Source organism: Sapajus apella, unplaced genomic scaffold (genome assembly GCF_009761245.1).
Source record: "Sapajus apella isolate SASKATOON/1434 unplaced genomic scaffold, GSC_monkey_1.0 scaffold16, whole genome shotgun sequence".
In the NCBI taxonomy this organism is placed as follows: Eukaryota; Metazoa; Chordata; class Mammalia; order Primates; family Cebidae; genus Sapajus; species Sapajus apella.
The window spans coordinates 9,691,427-9,709,184 of record NW_022436956.1 but is presented as its reverse complement, the minus strand read 5'-3'; the positions used below and the strand labels follow the sequence as shown (position 1 = coordinate 9,709,184).

The 17,758-nt window shown below is 38.7% G+C and overlaps 1 protein-coding gene across 5 annotated transcripts in view; it reads left to right on the top strand.

Moving 5' to 3' along the window:
- Nucleotides 1-17,758, top strand: part of CHEK1 (checkpoint kinase 1) — a 36,964-nt gene that overhangs the window by 4,670 nt on the left and 14,536 nt on the right. Inside the window, exons 1-8 of one of the 5 annotated variants that reach the window (XM_032285036.1) lie at nt 1,670-2,770; nt 3,522-3,606; nt 4,389-4,612; nt 6,012-6,076; nt 6,171-6,240; nt 10,246-10,434; nt 12,523-12,627; nt 14,527-14,622. In XM_032285036.1, the coding sequence (XP_032140927.1) occupies nt 3,542-3,606; nt 4,389-4,612; nt 6,012-6,076; nt 6,171-6,240; nt 10,246-10,434; nt 12,523-12,627; nt 14,527-14,622 (814 nt within the window). In that variant the 5' untranslated portion in view covers nt 1,670-2,770; nt 3,522-3,541. The other 4 variants (XM_032285035.1, XM_032285037.1, XM_032285034.1 and 1 more) reach the window with 4 other exon arrangements.

The following is a 17,758-nucleotide window of genomic DNA, read 5'->3' as shown; positions in this document are numbered from 1 at the left end:
GTGCCTAATGATCTCCAGTTCACATACTACGCAATTATCCTCTTATATTTTGTACCAGCTTTGGGGAGGGACAGTTTCTTGGTTACATAGAAAGGAAAAGGCTACAGGGATCTATTTGCTTTTTATGCTGTCTTTAAACCTATCCCTTTTAGTCCCATTCTTACCTCCACCTTCAGTTACCTGGTGTCACCAGTTCAACTTGAGCTTTTTGAGAGTTCTGTGATGTTAATTCTGCTTTCTATTGCTAGTTTTGGGATTCATCTTCATTACCTTTCATCTAAAGGCTTTCTACTTTCCAAAATGTTGTGCCTCATACTTTGTTCTCATGGGTTCTTTTAAATATTGGTATCCTTTACTATAAAAATATTTTAGTAAGCTTTCAGAAGGGAATAGAGGCTATTTCCATATATTCTCTCTTTAACTGGTAATCTGCTGGAATCTGCAAATCTTTGTTTTTTTGTTTTTTTTTCAGGCTAAAAAGACTCCATAAGACACAGGAATTTTGCAGGTCTTCCTCTTTTTCATATTCTTTGTTTTCAGCACACAGTGAGGAAACAAGAGAAAATGGGATAAATGATTTTAAAACTATCTTCTATTTTTATTGTTATACCAGGCCCTGTGACTGACTTCTATAATCCCAGCGACTTGAGATGCTGAGGTAGGAGGATCACTTCAGCCCTGGAGTTCAGGACTGCAATTGAGCTAAGACTGCCCAATTGCACTCCAGCCTGGGTGACAGCAATACACCGTTTCCAAAAACAACAAACTTTAAAAAAATTATATGAAGCCTAATCTGTGATGTCATGATTCAAAACTATACACATAAGCATTTTAATAATTTTTTCCTTGATTTTTGTTCTTGACTTTGCTTCTTTAAAAGAAATGTTTTGTTTTTGAGACAGAGTCTTGCTCTGTCACCCAGGCTGGAGTGCAGTGGCTACATCTAGGCTCACTGCAACCTCCACCTGCTTGGTAGCTGCAATTACAGGCACCCGCCATCATGCCCAGGTAATTTTTGTATTTTTACCAGAGACGGGGTTTCGCCATGTTGGCCAGCCTGGTCTTGAACTCCTGACCTCAGGTGATCCACCCACCTCAGCCTCCCAAAGTGCTGGGATTACAGTGTGAGCTACCGTGCCTGGCCTTGAGTAACATTTTATACTTGTTTTACTTTGTTACTGTTATCACAATAGTTATGCTGAGTGCCTGTATGCGGCCCAGTCTTAAGGACTTTATATATATATATATATATATACACATACACACACACACACACACACACACACACACATACATATATATACGTATTTTTTTCCTACAGAATCATGCTGTTGCCTAGGCTGGAGTGCAATAGTACCATCATAGCTCACTAACGTCTAACTCCCTGACAGAAACTCCTCAGCCTCTCAAGTAGCTAGGGCTACAGGGACGCACCACCAAGCCCAACTAATTCCTAATTTTTTTTTTTTTTTTTTGAGACTAAGTTTTGCTCTTGTTGCCGAGGCTGAGTGCAATGGCGCCATCTCGGCTTATCGTTGGCAACCTCTGCCTCCCGGGTTCAAGCAGTTCTCCTGCCTCACCCTTCCGAGTAGCTGGATTACAGGTGTGCACCAACATGTCCAGCGAGTTTTTTGTATTTTTAGTAGAGGAGGTTTCACTATGTTGGCCAGGTTGGTCTTGAACTCCTGGCTTCAAGCCATTCTCCTGCCTTGCCTTCCCAAAGTGCTGGAATCACAGGCACAAGCCACTGCGCCCGGCCAGTACTGGAGAATGTATGGAGATGATCTCGCCTATGCCTTGAGCTCCAGTCTAGTTTACGGTCAGAGAATACCTATAGTTTCAGTTTTTCCTATTTTGTTCTCGAGTCTGTTTCCTCAGAATTGACTTTGCTGTACGCCGCTTTTAAATTTGCATTGTAAAATTTACTTTGGCTCCCCCCGCCTGTAAAAATGAAAGTCTGTAGAACTAAGCTAAGCAGATGGTCTTCCTCCAAAAAGTTGGGCTGAACTTTAGTTTTGGAGCCGGTTCACAGAAAAAAAGCAAAATCGGTTATCCTGACTTTACCTCAAGTTCCAAAATAAACTGCTTTCTTTCTCTGGGAAACTTCCCACGCCACACACACGATGTGTGTCCAGTCATTTCGATGCCTCTCGCTCCCTAGACGGAGTTCCTCTCATTCTTCACAGCTCGCAGCAGCTGCTGCTAGTTTCTCGGCTCCAACACCACGGGTGCTGCACGCTGAAGTTTACAAAGCACTCTGCAGCACCCACTGACTGTGCCCTTCACAGTCCTGTCGCAGGCTGGTGACCTCAAGCAGGTGGCGGTGCAGCCTTTCAAGTCCAGTGCGGCCAGGAGCGATGCCCGCAGCCGGCCTGGAAGCGCAGCGCGGTCGGTCGCGCGCACCCTCGGCGTGGAGGCCTCGGCTCCGCCCAGCAGTGCACGAGCATAGCCCAGCCAAGCCGTACACACCGGATGCCACTTCATATTTGGGCCCAGAGCTCAATTCGCGCCGATGCGGTCCGCCGTCCTTAAATCTCTTCAGCCAGGATCTCTCCCCGACTGCAAAGCAACCCTGGGCGGGAGCGGCAACCTCTCACCGTCAGTCTTTTAGAGCAGCCGATCCTCAGAGGGGCGGGACACGCTAACGCGCGCTGTCCTGCTTTACGGCACGGGTGCGCGCGTTTGCGGCAGCAAGTTTTGGCGGGAAAAGCGCTGTATTTGGATTCCTGCAGTGGTGGGCAAAGGACAGCTCGGTGACGAAGAGCGGCCGGTAGGGTAGGAAAAGATTCTAAAGAGGGAGTTCGGGGTCTAGATTAGTGAGACGGGCAAGGTGGGTGAAAGTTAGCATTGACTAGCGCAGGGGATTGGAGAAACTCCTGCGGAGGGGCGGTTTCGGAGAGTGGAGAAATGTGGTACCAGGAAGTTCCCGTTGTCGGGGTGCGGGGAGTGGGGGGGGAGAAGGGACTAACCCGCTGCTGGCTAGGAACCCCTGGAGTTTAGGCGCGGTCCTTCCGGGTCCCAGCGTTTCTTCCTTCTCTCGAGGCAGTTTGGCCCCGCCCCGGCTTCTGGGACGGGTCGGGTGTGGATGGGGATGGGAATTGGAACTGAGCAATTGGGTGGAGGCGCTACCGCGGCGTCTTCTGCCCGGTTCCGCCCTCTATATCCCCTTACTGTCTTCCGCAGACCCCCACCTCTCCTACCTCTTTCCCCAGTCGTTCACCAGAAAGCATTTGTCCACCACCTCTTCACCACAACGGTTAATTTCCTCTAGGCTTGAGGAGGGCAGGATTTCAGCCTTCGGTGTGCGTGGCATGAATAGCGATTGTGATTTACACGACAAGATGCCCACGTTTAGAATAGTTGCTCGTGGTTGAAAGACTTGGTTAAATGTGGATGAGATATAAGGGGAAGGCAAGAGCTGTTATTGCTTGTGGGGAATCCTGGGGAGAGGCGGGGCGCAGTGGCTTCACAGGTGATTTTATGCTGGCCTTCCATCTTTTCTGGATTCCTGCCTTTTACAGCCGAGGTGCTCCGTGGAGTCATGGCAGTGCCCTTTGTAGAAGACTGGGACTTGGTGCAAACCCTGGGAGAAGGTGCTTATGGAGAGTGAGTTTGAGTTCTTTTACCTTGCCTTTGTTTTCTGTCTGCATATTCACTGTTTTGGAATCTAATACTCTGGTGACTTGGTGAGTAGATGTTTGAGATCCAAGGCTTTTGGCGACTATAGTTACACAGTGTTTTGCTAGGATTAATATTTTTTCTTCCCTTTTTAAAAAAAAAAAAAAAGTTTTCTTTGTAAAGAGCTGGAAGGGACACGAAGTTATTATTTCCGTGCCCACAAATTGTTTCTCAGGATTTAAGCTTTGTGGTTAATTGAGCAAATGAGCAGACTCCGGAGATTGCCTGCTTGGTTTCAGATCCTTGCTCTATCACAAACTGGTCGTTGTTTTGTGATCTTAGGCAAGCTTTCTAATGTCACTGTGTACTTATCCTTTACCATCTTTAGGATGGCAATAATGGTATCTACCCCAGAGATGCTTAGGATAGTCAATTACACAGGCACATATAGTATGGGATTAATATGCTTAAAAGTATATGAGTAGAACATGTATATATGTGATGTGCCTTAGAATTACCTCAATCTATTTTATGAAGTATTTATTAAATGACTTGTGTGACAGCATAAGGACATCTTTGGAGTGTTAGCTATTGTATTTCACATTTCAAAAAGGAGTAGTATCTTGCAAACATAGCAGAAACCGTTTCCTTGGTTTCTCCCTTGTGGATAAATTAATAAAGGTAAAATAGTTTTAGATGGGTCATGTATAACCTTTGGAAGTTTTAGAAGAAATGGAATTCTGTAATGTTAAAACTCTTTTCCTTTTTAGAGTTCAACTTGCTGTGAATAGAATAACTGAAGAAGCAGTCGCAGTGAAGATTGTAGATATGAAGCGTGCCGTAGACTGTCCGGAAAATATTAAGAAAGAGATCTGTATCAATAAAATGCTAAATCACGAAAATGTTGTAAAATTCTATGGTCACCGGAGAGAAGGCAATATCCAGTACTTGTTTCTGGAGTACTGTAGTGGAGGAGAGCTTTTTGACAGAATAGGTATGGAAAAAAAATTTAAGATAATTATTCTTAACAAGTTTTTAAATTTGTTTTTTAAATCTTGGGTATGCTATTAGGTCATTGTCCTTTCAGAATTGCTCATGCAACAGTGAAATTGGAATAAATTATCTTTAAAGAATTTTTCAAACTGGTATTAATAATAAAAGCGTATGTAGAGTCAATGAAAGAAAATTCCTTTCCCAAGTTATTTAAGTGATTTTGATTAAGATTGGTGTCTTAAACAATTTAAAAGTGACAAACTGTAGTTTTATGGTACATCATAAATGCACTGTATCCTGAATGCAATGTATTGCCTATACAATTTTTTTCTTTGTAGATATTCTAGTTACATGAAATCATTGAATGTATTTACAGATCTAAAATCATAGCATGTTGTTTCCTTCTGGTTTACATGAAATAATTGAGAATTTTCTAGGATTGCTTTTTGTATATTAGGTAAATTCTGTGTTTGCTATTAATACTTTATGTAGAATCAAAGGATTGATATTACAGAACACTGAGAAGTACATAAAATAAATCTCTGGATCTAAATTTATAATTTAAAGCTATTGTATTAACAATTAAAAACTGATACAGGTAACAGGATCTCCAGCGTGACTCAGGAGAGAATTGAGGGTAAAAGAAAATGGAGTTAATGAGAGAGATCAAAGTATAAAAAACTGATAAAAGAACTTTTATAATAAAACTGTGTTTTATGAAGGACTTCACAGGCATTAGTGGCTTTGTAGTGTGAGACTATATGATGTTTAAATCTGAGCCAGGTGTGGTGGTACATGCCTGTAATCCTAGCTACTGAGGAGGCTGAGGCAGGATTGCTTGAGCTCCAGAGTTCCAGGTTACAGTGAGTTATGATCTGACACCAGGGCACTCCAGCCTGGGTGAAAGAGCGAGACCTTATCTCTTAAAAAAAAAAAAAACTAATTTTGGAAGCCAAAGGAGGAAGAGTATAATGTGTAAAATATTTAGTGAAATTGGCTTAGATTTGCCCAGACTTCTCCCTTGGCGTATTTTAGGAATGAAAAAAATATTAGCATAGCATTTAGAAGAAAATGGGGAGAATCTGAAGGATACTAAATAAATCAGTGTTAGTATAAGAGGAAGCAGGGGCTTTAGAAGAGGGGCTTTTAAGGCATGGCTTACATTCTTGATCTGGATGTTGGTTTTCTCTTTATATTTTTCCTGTGATATTAGTTTTGCCATCTAACAGGTGAATGTGTGAGTTAAACCCTGTATCTGTTAGTGGACTCCTGAATTTTTTGTTGGCATTTGATTCTGTTTGCTTAAGTATATTCATAATGTCCAAGCTTCAAATTAAGAAGCTATATGGTTACTACCTGATTATATTTATTCAGTAAACTAACTTTCATAATTGTTTTAGAGCCAGACATAGGCATGCCTGAACAAGATGCTCAGAGGTTCTTCCATCAACTCATGGCAGGGGTGGTAGGTATAGTTGTCTCTTTCCCTTTTACTTAAAATTAGTAAGAATAAATTACATTACCAAATTCTGGTGTGTTTCTTTCTGCCTCCCTCTTAGGTTTATCTGCATGGTATTGGAATAACTCACAGGGATATTAAACCAGAAAATCTTCTATTGGATGAAAGGGGTAAGTTTAGCATTTTGTCACTGATACCTAAATTATTTTATTATACAAGTAAAATCAAGTCTTTTGCATTACTGGAATTTCAAGACAAAATCTGAAAAAATCAAGGAAATTTTGGAGACTTAGTATATTTGGAAATCACAAGTCTCATTATGCAATACAATTGCAGATAAGGTAGAGAAATCTGACCTAGGTACAAGGCTAGCTCACTTTATGTATAAGAATATAAGGGTCTCACTCTGTCGCCCAGTCTGGAATGCACTCTATGATCCTGGCTCACTGCAGCCTTGATGTCCCAGGCTCAAGTGATCCTACCACTTCAGCTTCCCGAGTAGCTAGGACCAACCACAGGCAGGTGCCACCATACCTGGCTAATTTTTAATTTTTTGTAGAGATAGGGATCTTCCTTTGTTGCCCAGGCTAATCTTGAACTCCTGGACTCAAGCTATTTACTGGCCTTAGCCTCCCAAAGTGTTGACGTTATAGGTGTGTACCATCGTGCCTGGCCAAGAACAGTTTAAAATAATTCTTCAATGGATTAATAAAGGGAAGTTCCTGTGGAATACCGTGGACCTTAGTCTTGTCCTGTTTATTCTTTTTACATATGACTTGGATAAATATGTAAGACATTTAGTTATATTTTATGGATGCCATCAAATTTACAAGGATGGATAGTGAAAGCTTTAGCTTACAGGGTCAGAATCAAAACAGAAATGTCAACTATGAGGCAGTAGTCTTTGCCTGGTTTAATGCTTTATTCTTAGTATTAGAATAGTGCTTGACAAATGGTCAGCTTTTTTTTTTTGGAAACAGAATCTTGCTCTGTTGCCCAGGTTGGAGTGTAGTGGTATGATCTCGGCTCACTGCAACCTCTCCCTCTGTGGTTCAGGTGATTCTCGTGCCTTAGCCACCTGAATGGCTGGGTTTACAAGCCCGAGCCACCATACCCAGCTGATTTTTATATTTTTAGTAGAGACAGGGTTTTGTCATATTGGCCAGGCTGATCTCGAGCTCCTAGCCTCAAGTGATCTGCCTGACTTGGCCTCCCAAAGTGCTGGGATTATAGACGTGAGCCACCGCACCCAGCCTTTTTTCTTATGTGCATGTGGATTTTACTTTTCACCCCTTTAAATTGAGTTTATATAACATAAAAATACTTATTTTTGCCAAGCATGGTAGCTCACGCCTGTAATTCCAGCACTTTGGGAGGCTGAGATGGGCGGATCTTGAGGTCAGAAGTTTGAGACAAGCCTGACCAACATGGTGAAACCCCGTCTCTACTAAAAATGCAATAATCAGTTGGGCGTGGTAGTGCACGCCTGTAGTCCTAGCCACTCAGGAGGCTGAGGCAGGAGCATCGCTTGAACTCGGGAGATGGAGGTTGCAATGAGCAGAGATTGCGCCACTGCACTCCAGCCTTGGTGACAGAGCAAGACTCCGTCTCAAAAAAAAAAAAAATCTTTATTTTTATTTAAAACTTTAGAAATGCAGGTACACAAAAATTATATATAATATAAAGAAATGTAAATAGACATGTATCAACCCACCTGGTTTAAAAATAGAAATTATTCATGTATAAGAATGCTCATAGTGGTGGTGGTTTTAATACAGGAGAAAACTGTAAATAACCCAAATGTCTATCAGTAAATTATGAAATGGATGGCTTATACCTATAAGCAGTGACATGGATGAATTTCAGGTATATAATGATATAGAGCATAAAGGGACAGTTGCAGAAGAGTTAATATGTCTGATTCTATTTATACATAGTTCAAAAATATGTAAACCTAGTATACTGTTCAGGGATGTAAACCTGGAGAAGAAAAATCACACAGAAAAGCAAGGGCATAATAAAACCAAATTTTGAGAATAGTGGTTACCTCTAAGAAGGTGGAGGAGGGAGTGTATTTAAGGAAGTATTTACAGATTTCAAAGGACATAGAACATTGTTTTACTAAAGTGAGTGGGTGTTTATTACATTGTTATTTTTTAGATCTTGTATTAACATACAAGATATAATTAATATTTTGTTTCTATTTAGTATTTAGTAATCTTTTTAAAAAAGAAATAAAATGTTACCAGTGTTTAACATCCTTCTGTTTATTTAAAACTTTAAAAATTCAGGTACACAAAAATTCTTAGATAAAATATTATAATGAAATGTAAATAGACTTGTATCAACCCTCCTGTTTATTTCATCACAAATATGTGTTTTCTTTCTTTTTCTAAGAGCTAATCACATTTCTAAATTTAACTTTTATTATGTGCAGTTCTCTAACATAACTATTATGTTGCAGACATAACAAAGTCCAAGGAATATTAACAGTTATCTATTAGTATTTTAAGTGGTTACTAGTCATAAGTAATTTGGAACTCAATCTTGGTGGTTTGTCCAGATAGTGTCATAAATAGCTATTAAAAAGATAATCAGCTGGGTGTGGTAGCCCATGACTGTAATCCCAACACTTCACGAGGCTGAGGCGGGAAGATGGCTTGGTCCTAGGAGTTTGAGATCAGCCTGGACAATATAGACCCTGTCTTTATGAAAAATTAAAGAAAACATTAGCTAGGCATGGTGGTGCATACCTGGAGTCCCAGCCACTGGAGAGGCTGAAGCAGGAGGATTGATTACTTCAACCTAGGAGGTCAAGGCTGCAGTAAGCCATGATCACACCACTACACTCCAGCCTTGGCAACAGAGTGAGGCCATTCTCAAAAAAAAAAAAGAAAAGAAAAAGATAATCACATTAGCTACCTCCTAAGTCAGATAGTGGTAAACATTTCAATGGTTTACACGTTGTGTGAATGTACGTGATTTTTAAAGAATCAGTCCCCTATTTTGAGACATTTAATTTGTTTATAACTTTAAAATAGGACTTTTATACAGTGACGACTTTTATATATTTATGTAAAGGGCCAATATAAAAATTGGGTCATCCTATACTATTTTTCATGCCATTAGCCTTTTTGTCCTACTTGTATAGTATTTCATGTCAGTATGTATAGATATACCTTATTTTTTTCAAAACCTACCTCCACGTTTTCCATTGTACAATGTATTATAAGATTTAATCATTTATTTACAAATATTACTATGAATATTCTTGTTTTTGAATTTGTGGGATTATTCCTATGGATATAGAAGTGGGAATTGCTAGTTCAAAGAGTGAATATTTCACATTTTAGTATGTTTTACCAAAATGCCTTCTGAGAATAGAGGGCTTTTTCTAACTCTTAAGACTGGGTTACATTCTGTAGTGCTTTGCTTTAAGATCCTGTGGTGCTCTATATTTTTATAATCTTCATAACAGTTTTCTATTGTCAGTCTTTACTGATTTATCTTCTACCTGCATTGGCTGGCATAGTATCTATCACTAAGTTGCAGTAGATATTCACTAAATATAAGTTAAGTCCTGCCTGCAGTTTGTGTGTATTAAAGATGGGAAGTTAGGGTGGAGGTTTGGCTTTCTGATTTTTTTTTTTTTTTTTTTTGTACAGAGTTTTTCCTCTTTTTGTCAGACTCCCTACTTTGAAGAAAAAAAAAGTATTGTGGTTTGTTGAATTTTGGTTGGTCTTCAGATATTTTCTTCTGCTAACTGGGTTTGTTTGCTGCTGAGAAAATTGTGCCTAACATATTACTGAGGTTACCTTCCTGCTCTCCACCCTACCTGATGAAGGGCTTTGCTTTGCTTTCAGCTCGAGTTTAAAGTGCTCTTTTCCAGAAGGGCAGCCCCTCTGACTCCACCTTCTTGCTTTAATCTGTTCCGGACTGTTTTGCATGTTGATGATACTTTTAAGTTAATAGAAGAGATGAGGCCTTTTCCTACTTTTGACATAGATGATGATATATTTTATTTTTTTAGATTTCTTCGTGTTTATTTTGCTTATTTGAAGTTCTACAAACTTTAAGTAACATTAGTGATTTTTTCTCAATAAAACTTATTCCTGCAAGTATATCTATTTGCAAAACGTTTTTATTCAGTGCCATCATTTTTTCTTTTGGTTTAGATAACCTCAAAATCTCAGACTTTGGCCTGGCAACAGTGTTTCGGTATAATAATCGTGAGCGTTTGTTGAACAAGATGTGTGGTACTTTACCATATGTTGCTCCAGAACTTCTGAAGAGAAGAGAATTTCATGCAGAACCAGTTGATGTTTGGTCCTGTGGAATAGTACTTACTGCAATGCTCGCTGGAGGTAAGAGCTGTTTAATCATGGTAAAACTCCTATCCTATGAAAAGTCACATTAGTTATTCTGAAATAAATGAAATAAACCAAGGAATTCATATTTGTATAATAGTTCTTTGTTTTCTTTTTTAAGAGAGAGGGTCTCACTCTGTTCCCCAAACCAGCATACAGTGAGCTATTATAATTCATTGCAGCCTCAAGCTTCTGGGCTCACCAGTCCTCTGGCCTCACTATTTTAAGTAGCTAGGACCACAGGTGCCTGCCACAAGATGTCTGGCTAAGTTTTAAAAATTTTTTGTAGAGTTAGGGTCTTGCTGTGTTGTCTAGGCTGACCTTAAACACCTGGCCTCAAGCAAGCCTTCTGTCTTCACCTCCCAAGCTTAGGAGTAAAGGCGTGAGCCATGACACTCAGCTTCTGTAGGAGTATTTTAATAGTGTCTTGATCAGTTTGTGCTGCTGTAACAAAGTATCATAGACTACATACCTTATAAACATCAAATTTATTTCTCACAGTTCTGGAGACTGAAAGTATGATATTAGGGGTACCAGCCTGGTCATGTTTCAGTAAGGGTCCTCTTCCTGATTTGCAGATGGCTGTCCTGCTGTATGCTCACATGGTGGGCAGCCAACAGAGCTGAAGCAAGCCTGCTATTATTATTATTATTATTATTATTATTATTATTATTATTATTATTTTGAGACCAGAGTCTTGCTCTGTCACGCAGGTTGGAGTGCAGTAGTGTGATCTCAGCTCATTGCAACCTCTGCCTCCTGGGTCTGGCGATCCTCCTGCCCCAGCCTCCCGGCTGGGATTTCAGGCAAGTGCCATCATGCCCAGCTAATTTTTGTATTTTGAGTATAGACAGAGTTTCACCATGTTGTTGGCCAGACTGGTCTCAAACTCCTGACCTCAAGTGATCTGCTCACCTCAGCCTCCCAAAGTACTGTGTTGGGGGCGGTGGGCTGTGTGTGTGTGTGTGTTGATCAGATCTTGTGAGACATTGTGTCTGAGTTTTTTTTTTTTTTTTTTTTTTGGGAGACAGGATCTCACTCTGTTGCCCATGCTAGAGTGCAGTGGCACAATTCAAGGCTCACTGCAGCCTTGACCTCCCAAGCTCAAGCAATCTTCCTACCTCAGTCCCCTGAGTATTTAGGACTGCAGGCGTGCACCACCACACCTGGCTAATTTTTTGTGTTCTTTTAGAGACAGTCTTCCCATGTTACCCAGGCTGGTCTTAAACTCCTGGACTCAAGTGATCTGCCTACCTTGACCTCCCAAAGTGCTGGAATTATATAATTAGTACCCTATAAAAACACAATATTGGCTGGACACATGAGCCTTTATTGGATACTAATAAGGTCTTAATAAGGGCACTAATACCATTTTTTGAGGGTTACCATCCTCAGGACCTAATCACCACTCAAAGGCCCCACCTCCAAATGCCATTACATTGTGAGTTAGGATTTCAACATGACTTTTGAGGGGGACACAAATGTTTAGTACATTGCAAGTAATAACTTATTTATAATTCCAAAATTTTTTAAGATTAGCCATGCATACTTACTAAATATCACAATACTTTTCTATGAATCATGTAAACACTTTTGAAAACAAGAGTAGGGCAAGAAGTGATTCATGTATTTTTTTATTTTATTTTTTTGAGACAAAGTCTTGCTCTGTTGCCTAGGCTGCAGTGCAGTGGTATGAGTTTTGATCTCTCAGGTTCAAGTGATCCTCCCGTCTTAGCCACCTGAGGAGCCAGGACTACAGATGCACACCATCACACCAAGCTAATTTTGTTTATTTTTTGTAGAGATGGGGTCTCACTATGTTTCCCAGGCTGATCTCAAACTCCTGGGCTCAAGCAATCCATCTGCCTCAGCCTCCCAAAGTGCTGGAATTATAGTCCTGAGCTACCATGCCTGTCCTGATTCATCTATCTTTGAAGTATCTCTAAACTTTCCAAGTTGGGATTCTTAGTTTGAAAACCATATTGAATTAATTCAAAGGAACTTTTCATGGATTTATATTATTATTTTTCCTTGAAATCTTTATAAATGAGAACATTCAAAAAAATTAACTTGCTTTGTTTTTAGAATTGCCATGGGACCAACCCAGTGACAGCTGTCAGGAATATTCTGACTGGAAAGAAAAAAAAACATACCTCAACCCTTGGAAAAAACTCGATTCTGCTCCTCTAGGTAACTGGATTATCTTGAGTGAAAGAGTATTGATTTTTTGGATATAAAGTCTAATGCTGTTTGAATTTTTTCTTACGTTTTTTTCTTTTATATTTATGTCATGATTTTTATAAATTATTAATTATAAATAAAAATTAAGGAAAAAATAACTCTTTAGTCCCAGAACTCTGCAATAGATTTAAAAAAATATTTTGGGGAGTGTATATTCAGAGCAACTTGAATCTATGCTTTTAGGTGGTTTTCTATTTAAAAATAAAAAAGTTTTGATATGTGCTATATTTTGTTGCAAATACATTCATTTGTTGCCTAATTACAGGGTGCACTCTAACAAATGTGTCATTAGGTGATTTCATCATTGTGTGAACATCGTAGAGTATACTTACATAAACCTAGATAGTATAGCTTACCATAAATCTAAGGTATAATGGTACAGCCTATTGATCCCAGGCTACAAACCTGTACAGCATGTTACTATACTAAGTACTGTAAGGAATTGTAACATAATGGTATTTGTGTATCTAAACATAGAAAAAGTATAGTAAAAATACAGTATTATAATCTAGTGGGACTGTTAAACATGTGGTACATTCTTCACTGAAACATCATAAATGTGGCCTATGACTATGTATAATGAATATATGTATACTATTTATATGTGTATACAAAATGAGATCACACTAATTTGTAAACGTTTTTGGTTTTAATGCTCTGTGAACATTTTTCCATGACAATAATTGTAGGTCTACATCATTGTTTTAAAGGCTGTGATGATATTCTGCCTCGTGGATATGCCTTACTATATTCTTCTAATCACTTTGTTGGAGATTTTTCTAATCTTCATAGATCTAAAAGAGATAGGATAAGTATCTCTGTAACTTAATCATGGTACATACCCTTAAATTGTTTACTGAAATCCCCAGAAGCAAAATTGCAGGCTCTAGGATGTAGTTTTTATTATTATGGCTTATATTGTCAAACTGCTTCCTGAAAGTTCAAACCATTTTATCACAGTCTCATCAGTTTACATTAAGAAAAAAAACTAATAGGCCTAAAATGATAGCTTTTTATTTTAAATGTAATATTAATGAAGTTGTGTACCCTTTATGTATGTATTAGTTTTTTGTCTATTTTGCTCATTTTTGTCAAGGATATTATTTTTTTCTTAACACTTTGAAGTTTTCTTTCTTTTTTTTTTTTTTTTTTTTAACATATTGACTTTTGCATTTGTTACAAATATTTTTCACAGTTTATCTTTGATTTTCATTTTGTTTTGCTATATTGACATTCAAAGCTATCATCTTGTCCTTTATGGTCTCTGACTATATTATCACTGGTCTTCTACCTCTGGTATTTAAAAGTTCCCTGTGTTTTCATTTAGTGTTTTTATGGCTTCATTTTTACATTTAAATCTTTGGTCCATTAGGAAATAATTTTGATATAGAGAGCTATATGAATTTTTTCTCAAGAAAATCAAGATACCTTAGGATGGTTAGTTAGATTACTGTCTCTTAAAAAGTTATTGGTAAATAAATGTTATTTATAAAACTGTGAATAAGGTCATATGAGAACATGACATTGAAGTAATGAAATTCGGTATTGAAAATGGATAAGAGGGGTTTCTGTATCTTTTTGTTAATCTTGTCACATGAGGAGAAACATTTCCATCTGGCTCTTGTTCTCAGTGGCAAACAACTGAGAATCAGATCGGTGAAAACTATTACAAGACACAGACAACTGCATGAAATTAAAGCCGTAATTTAGTAGCTTTAATTATTTATCTTCCCCAGAAATAATATTTAGTAAGTAAGCCAACAGAAAATGTGTTTCTTACCACAAGCCATAGGCTTCTCTAATCTCTGTGACTGTTTTCGTGAATGTTGTCTTAATGTTTGTTTTTAGCTCTGCTGCATAAAATCCTAGTTGAGAATCCATCAGCAAGAATTACCATTCCAGACATCAAAAAAGATAGATGGTATAACAAACTCCTCAAGAAAGGTAATATCCTTAAACTACAAGTTTGTTTATTTTTCTGTGGAAGAAAAGGTAATTGCAAAGTCACTGTCACAAGTCAACAACACAAGATAGATATGGTCTCTGTCCTCATGGATATTAGGAAAAGACATATAAAAATAATTTTATTAATAATTATAAAGGAGAAAGTCAGGGTACTATAGCTAAATGTTTGACCAAGTCATAAGGGACAGGGAAGAATTTTATTCCTGAAGAAATGACATTAAATCTAAGATTGGAAGATTAAAGGGAAGCTAGCCAGGCAAGGTAAGTGGCAGATTTAATTCTGAACAGAGGAAGCAGTATTTGAAAAATCTTTGGTTTTAGAAAGTCTGGTGCATTTGAGTAACTCGAAAGATCAGTATGGCACAAGCCATGTCTGTTGTGTTTATCACTATATCACCAGTGCTTAGCACAGTAGGTGGTGTGCCATAGACACTCATTAAATATTTATTGAGTGAATTGAGTAAACAGGGAAGTGGGAGACGAAGAGAGGTTTGAGATGAGGCCAGAGAGGTGGCTAGTGGCCAGTTTGTGGAAGAACACCTTGTAAGCTATGTTAAAGATTTTGGGCTTTAACTTAAAACCATACTTTGGGCTTTAACTTCGGACCATTGGGGAGAGACCTTTGAGAGATTTTAAGCAAGAATATGACATAGTCATGTCTTTGGTTTTAAAACATCTCTCTGACTTCTACTTTTTTCTTCCATTGTTTTTTATGAATAGGGGAAGATTCAGGGCCTTTTGCTAGTTGTCTAGATACAGGAAGATGGTGGCTTGGAGTAGGTTAGGGCAACGGTATTGCAGAAATGAGATGATTCCAAAGAAATTTAAAAACTAGTATTGATAGGACTGTTAGGCTGTGAATGGGAGGAAAGAGGACAATGACTAGAGATGATGAATGAGAAACATTCTGAGAGTTATTAAAGAATTAATGTTTTAACTCTGTCCTCATGGACAGAAAAGAGTTAATGTTTAAACATTAACTCTCTTTAATACTTCTCTGCATTTTTCTTTCTCCTTGTTCTAAGTTAAAGTCCAATTGTCCCCTAAAGATACAGCTTCCTCTGAAGTGGTAGGTGTTTTCTTTCCCATACCCTCATGTCTTTTGATCTGGACATGGCACAGGTGTCCTCCTTATTCTTCATTGTCACTTTCTCCCATCTTCCTGTATCTCTCTCCCTTCTAACTTTTGAACCTTAAATTAAAACATCTGCCATACTATCACGGCAGACATGACTCTTGATGTAATTTTTGTCATGATTCTTGGATATTTAAAAATTTATTTGGATCATTCTGATATCGTGACTTCACTGTGACTTGACCTTCTCTCCTGTAGTGTTATTGTCTTTGAACACTCTGCACTGATCACCATATGATTTTTTTCGGACCTCCTCCCTTAATATTCTGACTTCAACAATCCTTTGACTCTAGCTGGACTTGCAGTTAATTAATTCTATCTCTTAAGTCTCTTACCTGCTCCCTCTCTAGGTCCTTGATTCTGTCTTTACCTATCTTAAATCTTTAGGTTAGCCATTATAAATGACTGCTTTGTATTCATCATCTTCAACTTCCTTGTCCCCTTGTCTCTTCATCATACTTAGTGGGTAAAACCCAGTAAGTAGTTTCTGGGTTCAATCTAGTAGTTTTCTATTTACTCCACACTTGTATCTGCATAACGGATTGCAGCAGGAGAAAAATACCCAAAAACATTCACTTTAAATTCAGGATTTCCAATCTCAAGAGAGCCCTGAATGCTGCCTGGCATTTGGGCTTCATTTCCCCATGTCTTTCACTATCCTGTTGTCTTAAATCACCTTAATTCCCCTCTTTTTTTTTTTTTAAGACGGGGATTTGCATTCATCCAGGCCGTAGTACAGTGGCACCATCTCGGCTCACTTCAACCTCCGCCTCTCAGTTCAAGTGATTCTTGTGCCTTAGCCGTCTGAGTAGCTGGGCCATGCTGGCCAGGCTGTTCTCAGCCTCAGCCTCTCAAAGTACTGGGTTTATAGGTGTGAGCCACCGCGCCTGGCCCCTTAACTTTTATTATCTCCTTCCCCATTCTCTCTCTCTCAGTTGTTCACTGTGCTTCCTATATCACTGGGAAATAGAAGCAGCCGCAGGAGAACTTATGCAAGCTCCCACCACCATCTCCCCCTAACTAACTGCCTCTAAGCTCATAATATTCTCCTTCATCCTATATTGCTGTGGATAAATTGCTACAGGTGTTAAGCCAGGTTTTTCTCTTACCTGCTCAAGGACTTTGTCTAGCAATTTTTCTGTCTCCCATGTTATTAATTTTTTCTTCTCTATTGGATCTTTCTCATCAGCATACCTACATGCTTTTTCTCCCATTTTAAAATCAAATCATAATGCTAATAAAATTTCTCTTAACCCCTCTTTTCTCTACCAGTCCATTTTCTTCACAATTGAACATTTCTAAAATTGCTTCTCATTTCTAATACTTCAACTAGTTTTCAATTTTTGTTACCAAGTCACAATGATTTTTGGAACATGTTGCCAAGTTCAGTGTAATAGTCCACCCTTACCTGTGGTCACCTGAGGTCTGAAAAGATTAAATGAAAAATTCCAGAAGTAAATAATTCATAGATTGATTTTATTTATTTAATTTGAGACAGGGTCTCGCTCTGTCACTCAGACTGGAGTGCAGTGGCATGGTCTTGGCTTACTCAACCTCTACTTGCTGGTCTTAAATGATCCTCCCATCTCAGCCTCCTGAGTAGCTGGGACTACAGGTGTGAGCCATTATGCCCAGCTAATTTTTGTATTTTTGGTAGAGATGAGGTCTCGCCATGTTGCTCAGGCTAGTCTCAAACTCCTGCATTCAAGCAATCGACCCACCTCAGTCTCCCAAAGTGCTGGGATTATGGGCATGAGCCACAGTGCCCTACCATAGATTTTAAATTGTGTGCTATTCTGAATAGCATGATAAAATCTTGTGCTGTCCTGCCTCATCTCACCTGGGATGTGAATCATTCCTTTTTCTAGTGTATTCATGTTCTATGTGCTACCTGCTTGTAACTCTTAGTAGCTATTTTGGTTATTAGATCGAAAGAACATATATAGGGTTTGGTACCATTTGTACTTTCAGACATCCACT